Consider the following 12,317-nt stretch of genomic DNA (forward strand, 5'->3'; position numbering starts at 1 on the left):
GGGGACGGATTTCGTAGGAGATGGGGACGGATGTCGCCGTAGAGAGTGAGAGATGGAGATGAGACTGAGTTGTGATTTAGGGTTTTAGGTTAAGAGTTACGATTACGGGTAAATATTCGTGTTTGGAATTTGAAAATAAAATACGCGTTGCGATACTAATGGCGCTTTGAAAATCGCATTGCGATTTTATATTATCGCAACGCGATAGTTAGAATCTCGTTGCGATAGTCAGAATCGCGTTGCGATAGTAAGAATCGCGTTGCGATCACGTGTTATCGCGTTGCGATTTACATATTCGCATTGCGATTTACATATTCACATTGCGATTATCTAAAATCGCAACGCGGATTTCGAAAATCGCAATGCGATGGTCAAAATCGCGTTGCGAATCTGGAAACTGAATTGCGATAATGGAGATCGCGTTGCGATTTAGAGATCGCATTGCGATTTTGTTGGTCATTTTGGCAAATTGTAAAAAAGTTGGTTAAAATCGTATATTATAAGGAATTTTCGGTCACTGAGGTTATTTTTTTTTTTTAAATGAGGATGGTCGAGAATTGTTTTTGGAGATGGTCACGTGGGTGTGACAAATTCCATAAAATATATTAAAATATTGAAATTCATTATAGGAACGTGATATGTTTCATACAATTTTATTCCATATCATATGACATGTTTTAATTTTTGATATATTTTATGAAACTCATCACGTGGGTCTGACGAGTTTCACGAACAATGTACCAAATGGCCTAGATCTCAAAATAAATTCGAAGGTTTCTTATTTTGCTAATTAATTATTCCACATGCATTATTAGCCTAATTTTACCCTTTTAAATGCCTAAATTATACTTTAAATTAACTTTTGATGTTTAACGAATTTTTCGCTAAGAATAGGTGTCTAACGTTTTTCTGTTACACTTTTAGGTTGTAACTTTTAGGTGTCCACCGTTATAATATTTTTTATTTTTAATAATAAAATATTATTTTTTTAAAGAAATAAAAAAATAACCCGCGTCATTCCTCTTCCTCCCATCCCTCACATCTGACGATGATGAAGGGTCACCACCAGCTGGGTTTTGTTCGAAGCAAGGCGAGGAACTCAATGGTGGCGGTCGAGTAATGTACGACCAACTATAGTCATTGAAATCGTCGAAAAATAGCAAAGGAAAACTTAGAAATTCGGCAACCCTTTACGGCATTTTTCACGACAATCGACACAATTTCATGGTGGGTGGGGATTGGGTTTTGGTCGTGGTGGCGAGACAGTTTTGATGGTGTCAATGGTGACGGCCACGGACCGACAATGGCCGATCGAGGATAAAAAATAAATTTTGATTTTCTTTTAAAATTTTAATATTAAAATCTTTTTTTAAAATCTTTTTTTAAAATTTATATGCATGATACGTGGCAAATAACTATCGATACGGTCTAGCAATCTAAGAGTATAACGTTGGAAACGTTAGATATTTATTTTTAACGAATTTTTTTTAAGCACCAAAAGTCAATTTGAAGTATAATTTAGGTAGCTAAATTGCATTAAGCCAATTATTATTGGTTTTGCTGTTATATTTGGATGACATTTACCGGAAAACAACATAAAGGAAGAAAAATCTTCAGCTGACACTATCGCATACAATGTCCAATAGAGTAGTATTTCATCAGTACTGAATGACTCTATTGAATCTCAAGATTCTGCTCATCTTCTTTACAGCCTGGAAGAATTTTCCATTCATCTTATCACTCCTCCAGACGTTATCTTCATCTTAAGAAATCCATGTCCATCAACTTTTGAAGCATACTTGCTTGAAATTCATTTCCAAGGTATGTGTATGGATATATATATTGGTATTTCACATTCACCGAAATCTAGCTCCTCTTTTGAAGCATGGTGCAATGAGATTCACGGTTTTGTGTCACTGAAAGCATATATAAGTTTTTATTTCTGATATATATTGTTTAAGTCATTCAAAGCTATAATGATAAAAGGAAAATGGAGACCAGTAGACATCACATTGTCGATAAATACAAGTATAATATGGAAAGACAGTTTTGTTTCCAAATGAATTTTAATTAGCATTCCAATTGTAATATATAGGTTCAAATTCCCTGTTTAAAACCAGTTATTTTTTAGTGAGCTCTGAGGTTCCCTTGATTCGGCAATGCAAAGGACCACCATTAAAGCTTAGGATGCTTTTCATAAATATTGATAGCCATAGGGCAAAAATGGCGACACTTTGTCTTCTGCAAAAAAAAGTAGTGGATTCCATGACCCCAAGCCACCAACTTGCAGACCAATTAGTGCTTAGGTTACCCAGGGAAAAGGGAAATGGTGGCCTTAAAAAGATATTGAAACGGAAAGAAGATGTATACATCCAGGTGACGTGGTGATGATAAGGAATATTCTATATAATCATAAACAAGACACATAGGGCCTGAAATGGATCTTCTTTCTACATATTGCCCCCAAAAGTTGGAAACAATCTCTTCTCTTGTTCTTGTTGATGTCCAAACCAAGTTGTAAATGGCATCTTTCAGGCTTTTACTACACAAAAAATACCCATATTATCTTTTTCAAAGTTAACAATGAAATTACCACGTTAAACTCGCAAGCATACTAGTGTTTATCAGTAGCTTTTTGAAGCTTCAAAATGAGTTAATGATAACTGTATCCGAATTGTTTCGGAGTAAGCTCCGAGGATGTTAATGCTGATTGTTTTGAGAGACTTACATGAACTAACCGACTGATGAACAACCTATTAGCTGCAGGTAAGTCATTTGATAATTCAATACAAAATAGATTGATCAGTGCTAATGTGCTTAAACCATTTTCATTTTCAGTAAATTTGTTTTTCAAGAATCTTTTTCCCCTATGAAAATAGTATAATGTGTTGCAGCCTGTCATGTTTGACAGTAAGCTATAAAGAGGTACCAATACACCCTCATTTTGATCAATTCTACATATGATCAAGCTGCTACTTTCGGTTGCCCTCGCTTTGCACTTGGATTATGTTATTCCAAAGTGAAACACATGGCTGGTCCACCTCTAGCTGCAATTACTGAACTTGCTTGAGACCAAATCTATAATTAGTTTATGCAGATCAGTGATTTAACGATGGGACCACATCGATTTGGTTTGGTTTCCAGCATTGACTCTGTAAACCAAGTACAATATCCATGGCTTGCCTGGTATAATCACCACAAGGCTACGTCTCTTGTCTCATCATATTAGCGGATGATTTTTCATTGGCCAATCTCTTATAAGTTTATGTTTAGGATGATTGCGCAGTTATACATGGTAAAAAGAGGTAAGCTGACGACTTATTCAGTACGAAAAAGAAAAGGAACAAGGTACGGAAAAAGATCGAGCAAGCCAGCTAAAAAAGTTTTATAATGTTGTATAGAAAGAGAGTAACAACAAAACATAAGGCAAAAGGCTAAAATGAGTGAGATTTTTACTCTGATTACAGCTTGACAGCACTATTAGACTTTGAAGCCTTTCACTGGTCAGCAATGGTGAACCCGTGAATGCTTAAACTATGGACCCACCTGATGAAGATTTGTAGTCTACTAGTGTATATACATCGCCATTACTGTACTTCATCTCTCCCTCCCTCTATAGGGAATGTACTTTCGATAACTCCACTTGGAAGATATTTTTTTTCTTAATGTAGATACCCTTTTACTTAAATGCTTAATCAAATTCAAAGCTGATTTTGCAGAATTCTAGTATAAATTAAAGCAATGTGTTTTACATAATACCTTACGAAGTCAAGCTGTTTTTGCGAAGGAAAGCAACAGCAAAGTAATAGACACAAAGCTCACTGGCCCACCATTCAAAACCCTTTCTTTCTTCCTTTTCTCTCTCCTTGTACTATATAAAGGCCGGAATTCACAGTAATTTGATCATACAATCTTCTACATATTTCTTTCTTTGTTTTGGGGTTTTCTCGGACCCTTAATTTTGATCGTTACTTTTCTCTGCAATGGCGTCAGCTTCGAGCTGGACGCCAAAGCAAAACAAGTTGTTTGAGAACGCTTTGGCTATCTACGACAAGGACACACCCGACCGGTGGCACAAGCTGGCGAGGGCTGTCGGAGGGAAGACCGTGGAGGAAGTGAAGCTGCATTACGAGAATCTCGTCGAAGACATCAAGCAGATTGAGTCTGGACATGTGCCTTTGCCCCCTTATAAGAAAGCTGGAGGGAGCAAAGGCTACAATTTCATGGATGATGAGCAAAGGTATATAATTGAACTGAACACGAATCAGTTTCAAATACTCTATATATTAGTATAATTTATGGTCATAACCAAGAGTCAAAGACTGATATTCTCGTGTGGTTGTGGTGCAAGATGAGGAATCTAAAGCTTTAATCAAGGGTAGCCTGTAAACAAAAACTTCAATAAAAGGAAGTGAAGACAAGCAACAAATATAGAAATATTATTCTATTTGGTTTTTCATTTCCTCTTGATCATGATTGTTTTCAATGATAATAAATATATGTGTGTGCGTTGAATGTAATAAGCTGTTATTCAAAGTAATAATTCGAGACGAAATTGGACATGAGAAAATAAAATAAAAAGGAAATTAAATTTCTTAAATAATAAAGAAAATAATATAGAAAGAAAAAAAATACTCTTTTGATAGATCAATCGATCGGAACAGTTGAGGTATGTCACTACACAGTTTTCTTAAGATCGATTTTCAGCCACTCCTTTGGTGCTCGAGATCGTTGGTCACCTATATCCCAGGATACAGCAACTAGATGATATTCAAATAGTAGCACAAACTTTCAAGATCACCTACTTCTTAACTTTGCCTATCACCGGAAAACTAAGAAGAAAAAAAAGAAATTTTCAAGATTTATGAAGTTCTTGAATTCTGAAATGTGTAAAACCAGGAAGATTAGCTCTTTATTTATAAGGGATTTTCAAGAGAAATTTACTCCAACTAAATATCTTTTAATATTCAAATTTAAACAAATAATAATATCTTTTAATTTGCAATATTCAAAAGATTTAAACTCTTTTTACTATTTAAATTTAAATAGATATTATTTTAATTTGAAATATTCAAAGTATATAATCATCTTTTAACATTCAAAGCTAAATAGATAATAAATATATATTATTAATTTGACATATTTAAAAGAGTAATTATCCTACTAATATTCAAATAAAATAATATCTCTTAATTTGTAATATTTAAAAGTAATATGAATTTAATTTAAATATTAAATCCATCAAAAAGTTCACCCTTTTTAAAATAATCCCCCACATGAATGAAATTTATGATTTTATCAAAACATTTTGACACGATCTAGTGATAGATTCTACGATCGATAGTTGCATATGATATGTAGGTGTCCTCCTTTGAACCTTCCCTTGTGACATTATATTTACTTTATTGACTAACCAATAGACGTGATGTCTATGAACTGTTCTTTCGTTTGTGTAAACGATGACATACTTCACAAAACTACCATTTTGATAAGAATTAAATTTTTATGGGTATGTCTTTAAAGCCATGGACATCACCTAGTTCTGCAAGAGTTTGAAAAAACTATGCCCAATAGTCTCCTTGAAGCGGTCCCACTTCACTCTCACATATGTGACTTATGTTGCTCGGCTCATGGAAGCACACAAAGGTTATTAAAAGCTTTGCTTATCCTATAACACCTTGATCATTATTCACATTATATGAATGGGCTTGGGATGAGAGACCCCCACAATAATCATACACAATTTATGAAATTAGGTTGTCCCTTTGAACCTGGATCTTGGGATCTCCAGTTAGTTAGGTAGGGTTTCCCCTCACATAACGCCTTTAAGTTTCATGGTCTTTAGTCCTATTCCTTTAGATGTTTTCTCAACTTGATCTCGATTTAACCCTTTGGTTAGCGGATCTGCAATGTTATCCTTTGATCTTACAAATCAATTGAGATAACTCCATTTGAGATCAGTTGTTTAATGGTATTATGTTGACGACGCATATGTCTCAATTTACCATTATATATGAAATTTTGTGCTCTAGAAATTGTTGCTTGGTTATCACAATATATGCATATTGTGGGCACAAGTTTCAGTCATTCTAGAATATCCTCAAGAAAGTTTCGAACCCATTCAGCTTCTTCTCCAGACCTGTCTAGAGCTACAAACTTAGATTCCATTGTGGATCTAGTTCTAACAGTTTGTCTTGAGGATTTCCAAGACACAACTCCTCCTCATAAAGTGAATACATATACACTTGTGCATTTGTTATTTTGAATATTAGATATCCAACTAGCGTTAGAGTATCCTTCTAAGACAACAGGATCTCTCGAATAATGCAATCCATAATCTCGAGTATATCTAAGATATCTTAGTATCCTTGTTATTGTTTTCCAGTGATTTTCCCTTAATTTGCTTGTGAATCTGTTTAGACTACTCACAGTGAAAGCGATGTTTGGTCTAGTACAGCTCATAAGATACATTAGGCTACCTATGACCCTTGCATGTTCCACCTGGTGAACACTTTCACCTTGATTTTTAGATAGATGTGAACAAGATTCTATTGGAGTTATGACTATACTAGAATCATCCTTGTTAAATTTCTCAAGAATCTTGTCCACATAGTGTGACTGAGTTAGTAAAGGGCATTTAGATGACCTTTTAATTTCGATACCCAATATTGTATCAACCAATCCCATATCTTTCATGTCAAATCTTGAATCTAACATGTCTTTGGTACGTTTTACCATCTCATTGTTACTCCCAACAATGAGTATGTCATCAACATACAAACATAGAATAACATATCCAATGTTTGTACTTTTGACATATACACACTTGTTACACTCGTTTATATTGAATTCATTTGCCATCATGACACTACCAAACTTCTCATGCCATTGTTTTGGTGCTTGTTTAAGTCCATACAAAGACTTTACCAACCAACAAACTTTCTTTTCTTGTCCTAGAACTATATGACCCTCAGGTTGTTCTATGTGTATTTCTTCATTAAGGTCTCCATTTAGGAAAGTTGTTTTAACATTCATTTGATGTACTTCTAGATTTAGCAAAGCAGTATTTACGAGTATCATTCTTATGGATTTTATTCTTGATACAGGAGAGTGTGTATTAAAGTAACCAAGGCCTTTCTTTTGTCGGTATCCTTTTCTTACCAATCTAGCCTTGTACTTATCAATTGTTCTATATGCCTTCATTTTTTGTTTGAAAATCCATTTAGAATTTAGTGGTTTAATCCCCGAAGGAATATCCACTAACTCCCATGTATGGTTCTACGTGATGGAGTCTATTTTGCTTTTACTGGCTTCCTTCCACAAGGTGCCTTAAGAGGATCATATAACTTTACTATACGTTTGAAGTTCACTCTCCAACATAAAGGTTTGGAAGTTTGGTCCAAAGGATCTTTCCACCCTTGATCATTTGCTCCTTATTAGCTCTATTTAAGTTTCAGCCTCTTATTGATCATCTAGACTAATTACATCATTAGTCTTGAAAGTTCATTTTATTGAACTTTAATCAACCTCCCTAGATTTATAAAGGGAAACATTTTCAAAGAATGATGCATTCTCTGACTCTATTATCGTGTTCTCATGAATCTCAGGATTCTTTGATTCATACATGTAATACCCCATATTTTGGCTAGTGACTAAAATGTAAGTTTTGAAATTTTAAGGGCTAAAGTATAAACTTTGTAAAAGTTAAGGGATAAAAATGTAATTTTGAAAAGTTATAGATTTTAGTCCGTAAATGAACAGTTTGGCGTAAAACAATGATTTTTGTGGGAATCAGATTTTCAGTACGTGATTTGTGTTAAAGGCTATAAAGTGATAAAGCTCGATATTGAAATCAGATAGTCAGTCGAACCATAATTTTATGAAAATTTGAAGGATGTTAGAAAATGGTTGAAAATATTATTTCCATATTTTATATTAAATAAATTTGGCTTAGAACAGTGTAATTTTTCAGATTTGGTTGAACAATGGAAAATTAGTGACTAAAATGCAATTTTCAAAACTTGCATGGCCAAAGTGAAAAGTAAAATACCGGATGATTCATCATTGACTAAGGAATATTTTATTGGAAGATAATTCATTGGCATTTGGTAATTTTCAAGTTTTATTAATGGTATTTTTGGAAATTCTTATTAAATTCAGTGTTAAATTCAATTATATTATAAAAATGCCAAATGTACAAGTTATTAAATACAAGAATAATGTAGATAAATCAACATTTTCAACTTGTTATTTTATCGTGGCTGAAACCTACATGGCTATCACGGTATGATCTTTAATTTGATTTTTGAAGTTTTATGGTTGATTTTTGGACTAAGCTATTAGATAGAGAATTAATCTACATGAAATTCTCTATTATTTGGTATAAATATTACATGGTGTTCATGATTATTTCATGAGATTTGGAAATTATGGTTTATGTAAAGTTTAAGAATTTTGAAGAATTGATGAAGGATTTTTATGTTAGTGGTTAATCCTAAGGTATGTCTAATGATTAAAATTAATTGTACGTGCTTATATGATGTTTGACCATGCTAGGGTTCTAGAGAGTGATTGGATTTTAATTTAATTTGATATTATTATGATTAGAATAGCATGAATTTTATGTTAGCAAGTTGAATTCATGCTTGAAATTGAATATAAATCATATCTAAAGCTACTTGAAATATTCGGCCATATGAAGAAATTAGGGGATAATTATGGAAAATTTTCCTATGGCCTAGAAATGATATTTGAAGTATTCTATAAGACTTGGAGATCAATTTGTAAGCTTGATATGGTAAAAAGGGCTAACATACAAGTTCTGAGAAATATGGGACATTATTGCAAAAAATGTAATATTTAAAGGATTAATGCTAATTTTTTTATAGTTTAAAATTTTGGAAATTTAAGTTGGAAAGTTGTTTGGAACCAAATTGCAAATTTGGTAAAATTTGAGGGTGGAATTCAAAAAGTCTCAATATTATAGGGATTTAATTTTAAGTTTATTAAATGTGGAAGTATCATTTGAGTAAATTATTGTAATGCTGTAAATTTATTTAATATGCTGATTTTTGGGTTTAATTCTTAAGTTGAGATTTAATTTCAAGTTTATTAAGTTGTGTGGTTGAATTTGGAAAGTCTAAGAAAGTTTAGGATGAAATTGCAAGATTTTGAATGTTTAAGTGTTGATTTGAATATTTTATTGAGGTGTTGGAAATTTTATGAAATTAATGTGAAATGATCATAATGGTGAAGGGTCATTATGGACTAAATAGGAAAGTTGATATGAATTCTAAAAAGAATTCATAATTAGTGGTTGAATTATGAAATTAGTAAAAGTTGAAGAGTTGATAGTGAAACGAAACATTCATGGAATTTAAAGAGTAATTTGATAAGTTTGAAATTACGATGGAAGTATGATTTAGTTTTAAATCAATTTAAGTATCTGATTTATTTTTATCGAATTTCATATTTAAGTTTAAATTATGTTAGTTCGATACTAACAAATAGTTTGAATATTCTATGTTATTATATGACTCGTCAATCCACGGTAAATTTAGTGATTCAAGTAGTTTGAAAGGGAAGGAAAAAGTGTGGAATCGAGAAGATTATCGTAGAGAAGTTTTAATAGCGAGACAAAGGTGAGTGCATTTTATTTGCATATGTGTATCGACCAAACATTGGCTTGCGATGAGCTAGTGTCGAAGTTACATTAGGAAGTGACTCCTAATGTTATGTGAAGTGTGATTCAAGTTTATATGTTTATTTAATAAGCTAATAGAACTAGTTGGTAAAATCTGCCTAGAAATTATGTTTTGAATAGTAAGTTTAGAAAATCATAAGAAATTCAACAAAAATGATTAGAGAATGAATCTTATAAATTTGGATTTGTCTATCAGTCTAGTTTCGTTTAGAATAAACGGAAACTGATTTAGAGGAGTATTCAAAAAGATATAAATTTTTTAATCAGTGATAGGTCAGAAAACAAGACAACAAATTTTGTCCAAAACAACTTCTGTCAGTCAACTTTGAAAATATGCTATAAATTGTAAAAGTGAAGCTAGATGGAGTACCTTATATGGTTAGATTTTTATTCGAGTCTAGTTTTCATTGGTGAAAACAAAATAATTTTTCAATATATATTTTAATACAAAATAATATTTCTTTGAAGGTAGTGCAAACTGCCAGAATATGAAATTTCAATAAATTGTGTAGTGGAAGCAATTTTTAAAGCTTAATGAGGCTTATCTTTAATTTATAAGTTAATTGTTGTAATGAGTCTAGTTTATTTATTTAATCACTTTGATTGAAGATGACTTGCGATAAGTCAACCTCATTTTATTTTCCAGTATGGTTTATAAATTTTCAGTATGAAATATTTCTATAATATTTTTCATCAAGTTTTATGAATGATTTTGGGTATGAACTGCCCAAGTATGATATTTATGATGATAAATTCTAAATGTTTACAGTTATCAGACATTTCACAATTATCATATATTTACAGTTATCCGATGATTTTCAGTTATCAGATGATTTTTAGTTATCAGATGTTTTATAATTATCAAACGTATATTAATAAATGATTCTATGATGATAAACATAAGCCCATTGTATGTTGCATTGAGATTCATAGGTACATTTGGCATGCCATTAAGTGACTGCTTATCAGTTATCAGTTCATCTTTAGTATATTCCTGTACCATTGTTCAACACCGTTGGTGCACAAGTTTTGTTGTATTGAAGTGCATCATATCGCAGATTCAGTTATTATTTAGTACCGTGTTGTGCCTAGTGCACACCTTATACTCACGTACCTTGTATTCTTTTACATATATATTGGGTTATAACAATAAGTATGAAAGTTATGACATTTTATAAAAGAAAAGAACATAGAATTGAAAAGAAAGTTATGAAAATGTTCAAATGAAAAGAAACTTCATCTTTGCTCTTAAGAAAATACACATAGCAATATTTTGTATTATCGTAATGAAAGTAATAAAATATTGATTCACTCATCTCGTTTGGAAAAATTTTAAGTCACAGACGTCACTGTGTATTAAATCAAATGGTTCAGTATTTTTTGAAAAGATGACCTTGTTAATTTTGCCTTAGCACATGTTTCACATTTATTATTATAATTAATATGAAACGAATGAAGTGTTCTAAGTTAATTAATCTTTGCAGAGTATCATAATTAACATGTCTAAGCCTACCATGCCATAAATTAAATGACTCAATCATATAAACGAAAGAAGAAAAATTATTCTTATTTATGTTTTTGGCTTTTACAGAGATAGCATTGAGTTTCCACATATCATTCAATACAAATTCTCTGCCCACAAACATTCCTCCCTTAGACAAAATTAGCTTTTAGAATTCAAATACCTTTCTAAAGTCGTGAACACTTAAGAGTGTTCCAAAAACTAGGTTTTTCTGTATGTTAGGTACATACAACACATTCTGCGGCTGGAGTTCTTATCAAGAAGTAATCTTCAAGACCACAATATCTTTCCCCTTGATTTTGGAAGTCGTAACATTGCCCATATAGAGCTTCTCCCCATTGTCGTAAGGTGTCAATTCAGAAAAAAAATCCTTATTGCAACAAATATGATGTGTAGCTCCAGTATAAATCCATCATTATCTTGGATTAGTGTCAACCAAGTTGACTTAAGAGATCACATCACATAGATCTATGTCTTCCACATCCTGAGTTATTCTTTCTACGGCATTAGCCTCGTAAGCTTTGGCTTTCTTTGGATGTCTGTACTCAATGGACTTGTGCGCCATCTTTCCACAGTTAAAGCACTTTCCTTGGAATTTATCCTTATTGGAAATTCCACCTTTAAGTCCCAACGTCGACCTATTTTTAGTTTGTTTTCCCTTCTTGAAGTCCCTGACTTCCATCAAGTTAGTCTTAGCCTCTTTGAAGGTTTGTTTGTTGAGTTTTTTAGCGTTGACCCTGTTGAGCCTATTAATCAATTCTTTTATGATCATTTCCTTCTTTTTGTGTTTCAAGTAATTCTTGAAGCCACTCCATTCAGGAGGTAATTTTTCAATAAAAATGGCTACATGAAAGGATTCACTTATGACCATTCTTTCGACAAGAATTCCAATGACAATCAGTTAGAGTTCCTCTACTTATTTTACTACTAGTTTAGAGTCAACTATAGTAAAATTCAATAACTTGGCAACTAATTTTTTTTACCTCCAGCATCTTCAGCTTTATATTTGTTATCGGACATAACCAATGTTCTGAAACAAAATCAATAATCAATGCTATTTTCACGACAATTTCTATTAAACAGATTTTTCCA

The 12,317-nt window shown here is 32.3% G+C and overlaps 1 protein-coding gene across 1 annotated transcript; it reads left to right on the forward strand.

Annotated features, from left to right (window-relative positions):
- Nucleotides 1-3,953: 3,953 nt before the first annotated feature.
- Nucleotides 3,954-4,406, forward strand: LOC120138420 (protein RADIALIS-like 1). Its single transcript, XM_039153887.1, has 2 exons — nt 3,954-4,240; nt 4,351-4,406. The coding sequence occupies exons 1-2, from the start codon at nt 3,984-3,986 to the stop codon at nt 4,370-4,372; spliced, it is 279 nt and encodes a 92-aa protein (XP_039009818.1). The 5' UTR covers nt 3,954-3,983; the 3' UTR covers nt 4,373-4,406.
- Nucleotides 4,407-12,317: the final 7,911 nt, after the last annotated feature.

Source organism: Hibiscus syriacus, unplaced genomic scaffold, assembly GCF_006381635.1.
Source record: "Hibiscus syriacus cultivar Baekdansim isolate YM2019G1 unplaced genomic scaffold, ASM638163v2 tig00002226_pilon, whole genome shotgun sequence".
Lineage (NCBI taxonomy): Eukaryota > Viridiplantae > Streptophyta > Magnoliopsida > Malvales > Malvaceae > Hibiscus > Hibiscus syriacus.

Coding starts and splice junctions, on each gene's coding strand:
- LOC120138420 (XM_039153887.1), top strand. CDS start 3,984: ATGGCGTCAGCTTCGAGCTGGACGCCAAAGCAAAACAAGTTGTTTGAG. Junction 4,241..4,350: donor TTCATGGATGATGAGCAAAG/GTATATAATTGA, acceptor GTTGTGGTGCAA/GATGAGGAATCTAAAGCTTT.